We start from the raw sequence: 14,497 nt of genomic DNA on the forward strand, positions 1-14,497 counted from the left end.
CTTAAACATTTTACAATTGCAAATACTTAGGAGTTGGAAGGGGGAGCTCTGGCACCGCGGCTCTCACCCTCCAAACGTTCAAGTAATAAAAATTAGTTATTTTTGACCAATACCGTGGATATGGTGATAGGGATAATAATGCCAAAGCAGGATACTGATATGTTTTTTTTTTTTTTTAGTAGTCTTAGTATTAAAGCAATGCCCAGTTACACACTGGAAATTGCTATTGGCTCCACCCTTACATAAACCCAACCCATGCATAGCAAAACCTGGTAAAACTCAATTCTGGTAAAATTTTAAAGTTGCTCAATCCTGGTAAAATTGCGCTAAAGTTTGAATTTTGTCCCAATTCTTTAAGAACGACTCTTGACACACAGGGTTCGTTTAATTAGAACAATAAGAAGCAATAAGAATAATATGAAGTACCACAAAACATTAGCGTAAAGAACGAGGTGTTGAGGAGGGGGCAACCCCCTCATATACGTAATAATTTCTGTTGGTTGTAAGTTTTAATGTTGCTCCTTACTTTCAGTTGAAAAAACTTGTTCTTTATATTTAATTTTGTTGATTCAGGGGCTAATTTCCGTATTTCTCATCATCTGAAACCATCGAGTGTTCTTGATGGCTTGGAAATTGATTTTGATTTATTTATTGATAAGTGGTGTAAGAAAGAGAATAAAAATAAAGAGAGTTTTCAAAGTTGGAAGAATTTAATTATTAGTAGAATTAGTAGAATATTAGTAGAAATAAAACATATTCTAACTTAAAAAGTAGTAACACTAAATCATTATTTTATAATGCGAAGATTAAACAAGCAATTGCTAATCTAAAGAATGAATTTGTAATTGTGCCAGTGGATAAAGCTAATAATAATTTTGCCATATTTTGTCAGAATCTGTATTGTGTTATCTTAAAAAGGGAGTTATGCACAACTAATATTTACGAAAAGGTAAATATAGAGGATGAGAATTTAATTGGAAAGACTGAAGAAATACTTTTTAAAAATTTTAATATTAAAATAAATGACAATGATAAAAAGTTCCCTTTCCTATACTGGACTGTAAAATTTCAAAAGAATACCCCTAAACCACGGTTTATTGCTGGAGCAGCTAAATGTCCAACCCGCATTGCTGCTACTGACCTCTCTTTAATTTTAAAGGAAATTGTAAGTAAACTTAAAACCTATTGTTCTGGTATTAAAAATTTTTCGAATTTTAATCCATATTGGAGTGTTAATAATTCACTGCAGGTGATAGATTCTTTAACAATGGTTTCAGCTAAAAGAATTGAGTCTTTCGATTTTGCGACAATGTATACTAATTTATCACTTAATGTAGTGTTTGATAATTTAAAAACTGTTATAAAGAAATCTTTCCTCTTATCTAGTAAAAGGTTCTTAAAAATAGACAGTTATAATAAAAAAGCCATATGGACAAACTGCTTTAATACTACAGTTAACTTGAGATGTTACAGCTTGGATAAGATTTTTGAGTTATTAGAATTTGTTTTATACAATACTTGTATAAGATTTGGTGGTGATTTGTACAAGCAAATTGTGGGAATTCCCATGGGGGGGGAATGCCAGCCCATTTATAGCTGACTTGTTTTTAAGTCAACTAGAATATAAATATATGATGGATAAGAATAATCCGATTAATTTAAAACATGTTTTGTCAAATAATAAAAGATATTTAGATGATATTTTGGTCTTAAGTTGTAAGGATTTCATTGATATTTCTAAAAATATATATCCATCAGAGCTTATTCTTGAACTTAGTCATGGCGCTGGTCATGAAGATCATTTCTTAGATTTAAATATTAATATTTATGATAATAAAAATTAGGTTTTAAAATGTATAATAAAACGGATGATTTTGATTTTGAAGTGATTAGTTTCCCATTCCCTGAAAGTAATATACACTCAAATATCACATATTCAGCGTTTTTCTCATAGTTACTTCGTTATGCAGGGATTTGTAGTAATTATATTGATTAAAAATAGATGTAAAATCTTAAGCCAAAAATTGATATCAAGAGATTTTTCTGCAAATAAATTAACTTGGCAATTTAAAAAATTTAGTTTTCATTATAGCGAACTTTTAAATAAATATCAAAAGAATTATCTAGAAATATTTAAAGAAATTTTCAACTAATTTCGAAGGTTCGAGAATTGTTGTTGCAGTGCCATTTATTTTGAATTGTGTTTCTAATTGAGCGGATTTTTTTTTTTTATTAGCCACATGGATAAGATGAATTCTATAATTGTTTAGTTCATTCAGGTTTTTTGCAATATGTTAATATTTGTGATTTGGTAAAATTTATTATATTTAGTTTACCTATTGTTGCTAAAAAGAGGGATATATTAACAGGATAAGCTTGTTTTGGTGTTACTTGGTTGTTTTACATTTGCTGTTTTTTTTTGTTTTTTTTTCATAGGCATGTATTTTGGGGATGATACCTGACACGGGAATGCCATGGATATTCTGTGGTAGCCACAACACTTGGCTGGGTAGAGAATTTGAAGTGGCGAAACCCTATATAGGCCAGTGTATTCTCCTGATGAGCCCTTGTGTTGGGTTGTTGCCTCTGAATTATTTGTCTTTATTATTTTTTCTATTGTTTGGTAAATGACGACTTATACTTATTGACGACATGACTGCCTGTCCATGGATTATTCTTTATGGTTGATTGTGTTTTTTTGTGTGTTTGTGCTGTTGCATTGGTGATTTCTCTTTTCATGATATTTAAAATCAACATTAAAATTCGATTCTTTTGATGTAACTATTGGTATCAAAATTCCGTTTTTTTAAGTTTTGGTTACTATTGAGCCGGGTCGCTCCTTACAAAAGTTCGTTACCACGAACTGTTTGATTTTGAACAAATGTTTTTTTTCCATAATTCCAACTAGTATTGAGGGAAGGGGGCCCTTATAAATGTCAACAGGGCTGGTTCCCCTCCAATCACTCTTCAAAATACCCTAAACGTTTCAACATAATTCCTTCAGTCTGTTTTTTAGATATTGCTGGCCCTTTGGACAGCTAGTTACAGTCCCAGTTAATGTCACAGGAAGTTTCAAGTTAAAACCATTAAAATATTTTAAGATATTGTAGATACACCTTATTGATCAACCTATTTTATTTATGCATCTAGTGTCGTTTGATTTAGTTGAAAATACCCGCCAACGTTCTCCATCGATTCACCTAGATACCTTTAGCCTTTTTGGACTCATTCAGAATCAAATGTTCACTCTTTACCTGGTGATTAAATGAAAAAAAAAACAAGTTTTTTTAACGAAAAGTAAGGAGCAAAATTAGAAATTAAAACGAATAGAAATTAGTTCGTATATGAAAGGGGCTGCTTTCTCATGAACGCCCCGCTCTTTCTCTTAACTCTACTTTTTAAAACAGTAAAAAACATTAGTGCAAAGAGTAGGGCGTTGATGAGGAAGCAGCCCCTTTCATTTACGAAAGTAATTTCTGTTCGTTTTAAATTTTAATGTCGCTCCTTTTTACGTTAATTACATAAAAAAAAACTAGTTTTTTTAACTGAAAGTAAGGAGCGACATTAAAACTTAAAACGAACAGAAATTACTCCGTATACGAAATGGGTTGTCCCCTCCGCAATCCCTTGCTCTTTACGCTAAAGCTTTTAATTGTTTTAAAAAGCAGAATTGTGGCAAAGAGTCAAACTTTAGCGTAAAGAGCGAGGGATTGCGGAGGGGACAACCCATTTCATATACGGAGTAATTTCTGTTCGTTTTAAGTTTTAATGTCGCTCCTTACTTTCAGTTAAAAAAAACTAGTTTTTTTTTATGTAATTTCTGAATGTTTTTGAATTAATGCATGTTTGATTTTGGCTCTCCACACATAAATTATTAAAATGAAATTTGCATATTAATTCCTTGTTTGGCTAAATGGCTTTCTCTTAGTTTTGATCAGACGATTTTGAGGAATAAGGGATGGGAAGGAGGCCTAGTTGCCCTGCAATTTTTTCGGTTACATAAAAAGAAAACTATAAATTTCAATTTTTAACGATTTTTTTTATTAGTAAAAAATATACGTAACTTAAGAATTAACTTATGTAACAAACTTTTATATTCTTTAATTTTTATTATGTATATGAGGGGGTTTGTACCCTCGTTAATACCTCGTTCTTTAAACTAAATCGTAAGTTTTGTCCCAATTCTTTAAGAATGACCCCTGGATCAGAAAGGCCGTAGAATAAATAGTTGAAATTACTAAAAATACTATAGCATAAAGAGCGAGGTATTTATCTCCTCCTAAATACCTCACTCTTTATGCTAAAGTATTTTTAGAACCTCTCATATGCGTAATAATCTCTGTTCGTTTTAAGTTTCAATGCTACTCTTTACTTTCAATTGAAAAAACTTTTCCATGTTTATTTTTTCATTTTTTTTATAGTAATTTTAGAAAATTCTGCGCCCTTTTCATTGAATTTCTGTTCCCTCATGACTTATTTCTCCAAGGAAAGATCTTCCAACATAGCCCCCTCCCCTCAAACCCACCCCCAAAACAAAAAAAAAATCCTCTGAAAACGACTGTAAACTTGCCAATAACCATTATTATATGTAAACACTGGTCGAAGTTTATAACTTGCAGCCCCTCCCCCAGAGACTGTGGGGGAGTAAGTCATTCCCAAAGACATAGTTATTATGGTTTTTGACTAAGCGGAACAAAATGGCTATCTCAAAATTTTGATCTGTTGACTTTGGAGAAAAAATGAGCGTGGGAGGGGGCGTAGGTGCCCTCAAATTTTTTTGGTCACTTAAAAAGGGCACTAGAACTTTTCATTTCCGTTAGAATGAGCCCTCTTGCGACATTCTAGGACCACTTGGTCGATGCGATGACCCCTGGGAAAAAAAAAACTAAAAAACAAACAAATAAACACGCACCCGTGATTTGTCTTCTGGCAAAAAATACGAAATTCCACATTTTTGTAGATAGGAGCTTGAAAATTTTGCTATAGGCAAATTCTGTGACTTTTAGGGTGTGTTTTCCCCTATTTTCTAAAATAAGACAAATTTTCTCAGGCTCCTAACTTTTGATGACAAATACTAAATTTGATGAAACTTATATATTTAAAATCAGCATAAAAATCTGATTCTTTTGATGTATATTTTAGCATCAAAATTCCGTTTTTTAGAGTTTCGTTTACTATTGAGCCGGGTCGCTCCTTACTACAGTTCGTTACCACGAACTGTTTGATTGTGTATGGCTATGCTGTTTGACCTATGTAATTGATGGATGATTAGGGTTAAGGCCTCATTCAAGTACTGATCTATATTAATCACTAGAGTAGAAAAACAGTCTTCCTTTCTCCTTCTGTGGTTTTTTTTTTTTTGTTTATACGTTTTTTTTTTTGTTTTTTTTTATGGTGTATGTTTATTTCTGTGTTTACGTTGTTGTATTGGTGATTTCTTTTTTCATTATATACATTGTTTTATGCCTCATACAGGGTGAAAACTTAATCAGTTTTCTACTTAATTAGAGTGATTTAATTATATAAACTTAATTAGAGTGAATAATTAGTGAATTTTAAAAGGATTTAAATACGAAAAGTAATTGTAAAGCTTCAGAAAATTACCCCACAATATGAAATGGATTCCTAAGCTGCCCTGAACTTTATTTATTCTTCTAATTCTTCTTTAGAGTGTAGATTTATCAGTGGTAATATAGTTTGTTTTTTAGAATGTACCGAAACAAAATACTTACAACGTAGCCATAATGTTTTAGAATATCCATTTTGCACATCGGACACGTTCGGTGCTCCAAAAGCCAGGGATCTATGCACTCCTTATGATAGTCATGCCTGAAATAGGGTAGAAATAAGGGTTTTAAGCGTATCAGGCTGACGTATCCCCTTTTGCAGACGTAAATTTTAACTTTTTGACTTTAATAAATATGCCCCGTAACCGAGGGTGAATCAAAAATTTTGTTCAGTGGGCTATATTTCTCGAAGAGGAGGATATAAAAAAAGTTTACAAAAGGTGCAACAAATTGTTTATATGCATTTTTGTTACCTCTTTACGGTTTAAAAAAATTGGGGGATGTGGGGGGAGGTAAAATCCGGTACCCCTTCCCCCTGGATACGGCCTTGTTCGTAACCTAGAAAACATTAAGAAAAAAACACATAAAACAACACAAGTATATATCCTTCATCAATACACGAAGCAGCCTGCTCAACTGTTTCAACTAACGACACAAAACTCGAGTAATTGGCTTCCCATCTTGTTTCTGTTTTGAATATAGCAAAAATCTGAAATTCTCTCTAAATGAATATTCAATGGTTGCCGTCAGGGTACCATACTTCCAATAACTGAAGAAATATCTTCTATCGCCCATAAAGCGATAGAAAGAGGTTTAATATTTTTTAATTATTGTCTTTTCAGTTTAATGTTCTATCAATGGCACCATACCTATCAAGATCATGACATCAAGGTTGCAGCAATAGCTACAACCTAGTAAAGAAGCACTCCAGCCCATAGTAATCAGAAACTTAAAAACACGTTATGAAACAAAATCCAAGTGAGGAAGAATCATCATATGAAGCTGATTTCGGAATGGTAACTATCATATCGCTTAGTTTTAGCAGTGAAATGTTATTTTGAATACAAATTTACATGAATTTTTTAACAAAGAGCCTTAAACCCCTCGAAAATGGCATCGGATTGAAACGAAATCCATTGGAATTGCTATTGTAAAAAACCTCACACAGGAAACTTAAAAGTCCCCCCCCCATGTTGAACAACAAGGAAAGTCTCTTTATTTTGCATGGCTAGCACTGATGTATCCTATTTTGCTTCTTGCTTTTTTCTTCGAAACTAAGAGACTCATTTCTGTAGTTTTAAAGGGGATTAATCAAGCTCCTCGTCTTGGGGATACCTTAATTATATTTTAAGAGGCTCTCAAGTCACTCATGCGGCTTTCCAAGGAAAGAAGCTCTACTGACCATTAATAAATTAGGGAAATAAAACGATGACAGTTGGAAAAAAAATTCTTTGAGAGGGAAGGGTCTTTTGGCAAGGCGCTATCAATATTATAAGTACATTTCTTAAGACCATCATATTTTGTTAGATGTCACTGGAATATATTAGAGATGTCCTACGTACCTAGCATTTGTAAAACTCGTATAAAGGAAAAAAGAGCGATCAATATTTCCGTAAATATAAAAAATTGAAATTTTTTTTTTTTAACAAAAAGCCTACTTTCTTCGCAGTATTTTGGTCATACAAGTTATACCGACGAAACATGTGTCGTATAGAGTAAACTTTGTTTTTTAAATAATTTGCTGTTGTCGATGCTGGTAACAAAATTGCTGAATAAGTTGAAATTAATCTGTCAAAGGTTTTGACCTTATCTAAGGTAAACTATGGTTTTAGAGGCAGGAAAAAATGGTTCTTTTTTACGTACCTTAGTATAGAACTAGGGGTTCATGATCACTTGGGCATAAAAATACTGGGGATGGATTTTTTTTCTAGCTGAAACCGTGATTCAGTATCAGATGCTTGCAATAGTTCGACCTTGTGCAAAGTCGACCAGTGTTTGCACTAGATGAAATTATTTTCAATAGATACAAACTTAAAATCATGTTATTATTATGGGAAAAAATAAAGCAATATTATTTTGTAACACATCGAAAATTTTATAGGTTCGTTTTAGTGGTGTCAAGTGACAAAAATTTGGGGAGAGGGGACAAGATGTGTTTGTTTTTATGGCACTTGATATTAACCAAGTGACACATAGCGATCGCAAATTCTGTCGATCTGTCCGTCCCGGTTTTACTACTTTAAGCACTTCCAGGTAAGCCAGGACGATGAAATTTGGCAGACGTATCAGGAACTAGACCAGATTAAATTAGAAATTGTCTTTCCCCGATTCGACCATCTGGGAGGGGGGGGAAGTGGGGGGACGGTTAAATTGGAAAAATTAGAAAAATGGAGGTATTTTTAACTTGAGAACGGGTGACCGGATCTTAATGAAATTTGATATTTAGAAGGAACTCATGTCTCAGAGCTCTTATTTAAAATCCCGACCGGATCTGTTGAGATTGGGAGGAGTTGGAGGAGGAAACCGTATATCTTGGAAAACGCTTATGTCGTAGATTCATGATTGACGTAACTGGACTGGATCTACTCTCTTTGGGGGAGTTAGGGGGTGGGATTCAGTGCTTTGGCGAGTTTGGTGCTTCTGGACGTGCAAGGACGATGAAAATTGGTAGGTGTGTCAGGGAGCTGCACAAATTGACTTTATAAAGTCGTTTTCCCTGATTCGACCACTTGGGGGGGGGCTGAAGGGAGAGGAAAAATAAGAAAAATTGAGGTATTTATAACTTACGAGTGGGTGATCAGATCTTAATGGATTTTGACATTTAGAAGGAACTCGTGACTCAGAGCTCTTATTTTTAATCCCGACTGGCATTATTCCTCTGATTGTCCTTTTAAAGCAATCTATTGATTCTTAAAATTTTGCTAGAGCTCATGCCATATGAGCTCTTGGCTCTTCCGACCTCGTTACAAGTGCCATATGATTTCTTAGCTATTGTTTAATCTAGGTGGGCAATTTTTTCCAACTTTTCAATGAAAATGTTAAAAAGGTATTTTTCACTGAAAATACCAAGGAAAAAGTATTTTCAAGAATCTAAGAGGCTGCTCTAGGATGCCTCCTATTCTCTAAAAGATACTGTCATCAAAAGCATTGTTGATCTTGCAAATATTTCTGGGAGTAGAAAAAAAGTAAATTTTGAATTTTGAGAACACGGAAACTTTTAAATAACTTGGGATGGGATAAAACGGGTCTACGTTGAATAAATAAAATTCCTCAGTGCAATTACAGTATAGTTCCTGTATAATCAAATTAATTAAATAGTTAATATTTATTTAATGATATTAAATTTAATCAATGTAATATTTTTAAATTAATATTACATCAATGGTGAAAACAGGTGCATGAAGTGCGTTATTTGGGATTCCAGTTTGATTGTAATCTATCTTGGAAGAACCTTAGTGATCTTATTGCAGCAAAAAATGCTAGAGGTTTGGGAATTTTGCGGCAATTAAAGCATGTTTTTCCATTATCAGTTATTTTATTGTTATCACACCATTGTTGCGCCTTATATTTCTTATGGTTGTGTCCTTTGGTCTAGTAATTTCTATACAAATTTTAAAAGAGTGCAGATCCTACAAGATAAAAAAATTAAAAGTTCTAGTTGCCTTTTTAATTAACCAAAAAATCGGAGGGCAACTAGGCTTCGCCCCCGCTCTTTTTTTCTCAAAATCATTCGATCAAAATTCTGATAAAGCCATTTAGCCCCCCCCCCCAAAAAAAAAAATATTCAAATTTCGTTTTGATTATTCCTCTGCGGAGAGCCAAAATCAAAAAATGCATTGATTCAAAAACGTCCAGAAATTAAATACAAAAAAACAAGTTTTTTCAACTGAAAGTAAGGAGTGACATCAAAACTTAAAACGCACAGAAATTACTTCGTATATGAAAGAGGCTGCTTCCTCATCAACGCCCCGCTCTTTACGCTAAAGTTTTTTACTGTTTTAGAAAGAAGAATTGAGAGAAAGAGTCAAACTTTAGCGTAAAGAGCGGGGCGTTGATGAGGAAGCAGCCTCTTTCATATACGAAGTAATTTCTGTGCGTTTTAAGTTTTGATGTCACTCCTTACTTTCAGTTGAAAAAACTTGTTTTTTTGTATTTAATTTCTGAACGTTTTTGAATCAATGCATGTTTTGATTTTGGCTCTCCGCAGAGGAATAATCAAAACGAAATTTGAATTTTTTTTTGGGGGGGGGGCTAAATGGCTTTCTCAGAATTTTGATCGAATGATTTTGAGAAAAAAAGAGCGGGGGCGAAGCCTAGTTGCCCTCCGATTTTTTGGTTAATTAAAAAGGCAACTAAAACTTTTAATTTTTTACGAATCTTTTTATTGGTAAAAGATTTACGTAGCTTATAAATTAGCTTACGTAAAGAACTTTTGTATTCTCATGTTTTTATTACATATATGAGGGGATTCGCCCCATCGTCAGTACCTCGCTCTTTACACTAAAGCTTAAATTTTATCCCAATTCATTAAGAATGACCCCTGAATCACAAAAGCCGTAGAATAAATAGTTGAAATTACTAAAAATACTTTAGCGTAAAGAGCTAGGTATCATAAGGAGGTGAGCCCCTTATATGGGTAATAATTTCTGTTTGTTTTAAGTTTTATTCCTGTTCCTTACTTCCAGCTGAAAAAGCTTTTTCACATTTATTTTTTTTTAAATAATGCTAGTAAATCCTGCTCTCCCTTCATGGAAGTTTTCTTTTCCCATGACAATTTCTCGATGGAAAGTTCCCCCAGCATATCCCCCTCTTCTCAACCCCTCCCCCCAACCAAAAAAATCCTCCTGAAAACGCCTGTATACTTCCCAATAACCATTACTATATGTAAGCACAGGTCAAAGTTTGTAACTTGTTGCCCCTCCCACGGGGACTGTGGGGGAGTAAGTCGTCCCCAAAGACATAGTTATAAGGTTTTTCGACTACGCTGAATAAAATGGCTATCTCAGAATTTTGATCCGTTGACTTTGGGAAAATAATTAGCGTGGGAGGGGGCCTAGGTGCCCTCCAATTTTTTTGGTCACTTAAAAAGGGCACTAGAACTTTTCATTTCCGTTAGAATGAGCCCTCTTGCAACATTCTAGGACAACTGGGTCGATACGATCACCCCTGGGAAAAAAAAACAAAAAAAAAACAAAAAAACAAATAAACACGCATCCGTGATCTGTCTTCTGGCAAAAAATGCAAAATTCCACATTTTTGTAGATAGGAGCTTGAAACTTCTACAATAGGGTTCTCTGATACGCTGAATCTGATGGTGCGATTTTCGTTAAGATCGTATTACTTTTAAGGGATGTTTCTCCCTATTTTCTAAAATAAGGCAAATTTTCTCAGGCTCGTAACTTTTGATGGGTAAGACTAAACTTGATGAAACTTATATATTTAAAACCAGCATTAAAATGCGATTCTTTTGATATAGCTATTGGTATCAAAATTCCATTTTTTAGAGTTTTGGTTACTATTGAGCCGGGTCGCTCCTTACTACAGTTCGTTACCACGAACTGTTTGAAAACAGTACGTCTTCTTGGGAATTATGTAGAAAATGTGAATGGTACCGCGTCATGTTTTAAGAAATTACGAGTGCTTAAAATTGGTCAGGTTCGAGATTATTCAGCTGCTGTTTTCGCGTATCGATGTAGCAATGATGTATGTCCTCCAGTTCTTACCAATTTTTTTCGAGTAAATCGTTCACTCCACAGGTATGAGACTAGAGAGGCGGATAATTTATTGTTGAGTACCGAGACACCACACGTGCAGCTTTCGGAATTAGATATCAATTTGGAATAATATCCCAGCTGGCATTAGGGAGGTGAAACATATTGGCTCATTTAAAGAAAATTAAAAAAAAAAATATTTATTGGGAGTGGAAAGATATTTTTTTCTGATTATTATTAGCCTTTATTTATGTATATTCTGGTATTAAGGGGTAATTGAGTGAGAGTGTTTTTGTCCTATTTTAATTTTTGTTTTTTGTTTTTAAATAAATAGGTTGAGAATCAGAGGATTGCAGCCGTTCAACATCAGGCTGTTTGAGCCTTCCCCGGACGGTTGTGTGTATTTATAATTTTTGTAATTTAGTAGTTAATAAAGAGTTCATTCATTTAAAAAAAATTAAAAAAAATAGTATTAAATTAATTAATAATATGAAATTAACTAAATGGTTAATACAAATCAATCAACTTCGTGGAAAATGATTAAAATGCACAGAATAGTCCCAAGTTGCAAGTGATTCTTTTTCAATAATTTATTCCAGTCAGAACTTCAAACTTTTCTTGTCTTTGGCAATTTCATATTATTGAAAATTCAGTTTTTAGTCAATCTATATACTGATACCTTGGTTCTTTCCTTAGCCACTATCAGGGGGTTTAGTCCACGGTCTGGCACAAAAGCACGTAGTATTGAGCTTCCAACACTGGCTAATGTGCCTAAGATTATAGGATCCTACCCTGATTTTAGCTTAAAATTTTCAACTCATCCTTCAGTTTTCTTTGTCAAGTCCCGCCGCAACCATACCTGTATGAAAGGGAGATAGAGCATGTTTCCAATATAGGATCGGGACCGCTCCTCTTTGAAAAATTCCAAAATTTAGGCTTAAAACTACAGTTTTAATGCACAATAATCCATATCACTCCACCTCAGCAATGATGTTTCTATACCTACCTCTAAAGGTAGGACCAATGGACGCGTATGTATCTGCAAAAATATGTGAACCCAGTATGCAAACCTGCGGTTGTAAAGTGCGGTGCTTGACAATCCTTGTCTAAAATCTATCACCAATCATCTTCAGCTCAGTTATTTTGCATTCGAGTTCCTTGATATATGTGGCAGTAGGACGGACCCTCCTACCATCCTGGATGGTGACCATTGATTTGATTAATTACCTGGATGTTATTTTTATCAAAACCCAAGCAGTGAGCTTACTTAATTTAGCTCTATCGATAGTTCGATGCGTAGTATTGGAAATTTTTTAGTCTATTGAGTTTTGATCATAACCATTTCTATTTGATTAAATTACTGATTCTGTCATCCTACTGTGACATATGTTTGGTTCGTTAAATCGTTAGATGCTCCCATGTTTCATTTTTGTTTTCCAAAATGCGTTAGAACGTTTTCTCTCGCTTGACAAAATAATTTCAAGACGAATCACTAGAAAACGAAATTGTGTTTTTTTTTCGCATCTTTAACTTCTAAAAAAAGAAGCGATATTTCTTGTAAAAAGTACTGACCATTAATAAAAGTCAAAAGCCGAAAAAAAATTTTCTTTTCTTTTTTTTGCCACTCTTTTTAGTCTTTCCCAGAAATTTATATTTTGTCACTGCCTTTTGAATTATTACAGCCAAAACGGCCCTAGTCCCTTGGGATATTTAGCTACTAACACACGGAGGGCCGATTTTCACAAATTGTTTACCTCAAAATATTGTTAATTATAAGGTAACCTTTTAAAAGTCTACGCACCACGAGAGGCTAGGTGGCGATAAGACTAATTTGCACCCTTCGAATCCCTTTTACATTTTTTATTAAATTCCCTTATAAAATCTCTATGCATGTCAACCAGTAATTCGTTATTGAGTTATTTCTCTTTTCTGAAGCTTAGTCGGATAAATTTAGAAAGCTTTTTTTGTCGCACGAATGAGAAAATTGCACTTAGCTACAAGGAAAGCCATAATTCATAGAATGAATCTTATAGGAGGGAAATGCTTTCCCTTTTTATGGTCTCTCGCACTAATATAATAAGCATTTTAGTCTTTTAGATAGGGATATTCGTAAGAAGCCGAGTTTATGTTTTGAAGAGCCAGAGAAAAAAAAATTCAAGAAAAAGGTCTTTTGCGTTTAATTGAAGAAAAACGTAAAGAATAGCTAAAGAATTCAGCAGAAGTCTTAGTATGTTTATCAAAACAGGAACTGATACCCCCTCCCCGCAAAAAAAGAGACCATGAATATCAACCTGAATCTCTCATTTCAGTAAAAAGAAAACACAAAGCGAGATTAATTTTCTTCAATTCCATGGTAAAATAAAGTGTGTTTTAATTTTTATTGACTACTTCCGCGGCGTAATTTTGTAAGCCGTTCACGTTGTCCCTTATTTCTGGAGAGACAAAAAACCTAGTCTTTTTAAAACCTGATAGATTTTAGAACACTCTTGAGTGAAATTTTAGGCCAGTTTAAAGAGCAAAAATCCTACCTCATTGGTTTAGGGGACGTGGTACCTTAAAGGATCACCCTGTCTCATCCATTATATTTTTTACGCTTGTGTGACCAAACTAGGTAGAGCCCATTGGGTAGTCTTGTCACAACTTTTAAAGCTTGGATAACAAATCTAGATAAATGACAGAAAACTAAAACCGACCCCTTGTTCCCTCAAAATCTTACAGAAAAGCATTTAACTTCTAGCGCTTTGTGCTGGTGATAGAGATCAATTTTAATGAAACTCACATCGGAAAGTTTGATTTTTTTTTTTTCAAACAAATAGAACAGAATTTTCTTTTTAAAGTTTAGGAAACGGCAGTCCCAAAAAAAAAGCTCTAGCATACTTGCTAAGAAAGCAAGTATGCTAGAAATCAGCTGAAAGGGATTATTATTTGAGCAATTTTGCCGAATCGTTCTCTGGAATATCACCAACTTTGACAAGTTCACAAAAAAAACAAAAAAAAACGCAAAATTTCACTAACTTTTAAACCAAATCTCATAGTCAAACACCAAATTTTCGATAGCTCTCGATGATAGTCAGTCCCCTGGGAGAATTTTCAAATGGGCCCTTTGTCTTTGTGATGGTCAACTGGCGCAAATATTTGCAAATTGATTTTGGGGTACCGTATTGCCTTAAGCCATTATTAATTTTTTTTAAACTGAAAGTAAGGAGAGACATTAAAACT

General features: G+C 33.8%; 1 protein-coding gene across 3 annotated transcripts in view; it reads right to left on the reverse strand.

Moving 5' to 3' along the window:
• LOC136038628 (E3 ubiquitin-protein ligase goliath-like) overlaps nucleotides 1-14,497 on the reverse strand; it is a 92,716-nt gene that overhangs the window by 17,386 nt on the left and 60,833 nt on the right. For all 3 annotated transcript variants that reach the window (XM_065721885.1, XM_065721877.1, XM_065721867.1), the window contains exon 6: nucleotides 5,733-5,829. In XM_065721885.1, coding sequence (XP_065577957.1) covers nucleotides 5,733-5,829 — 97 coding nt within the window. The remainder of the gene's footprint in view (nucleotides 1-5,732; nucleotides 5,830-14,497) is intronic.

This window comes from Artemia franciscana, chromosome 2, assembly GCF_032884065.1.
Source record: "Artemia franciscana chromosome 2, ASM3288406v1, whole genome shotgun sequence".
Lineage (NCBI taxonomy): Eukaryota > Metazoa > Arthropoda > Branchiopoda > Anostraca > Artemiidae > Artemia > Artemia franciscana.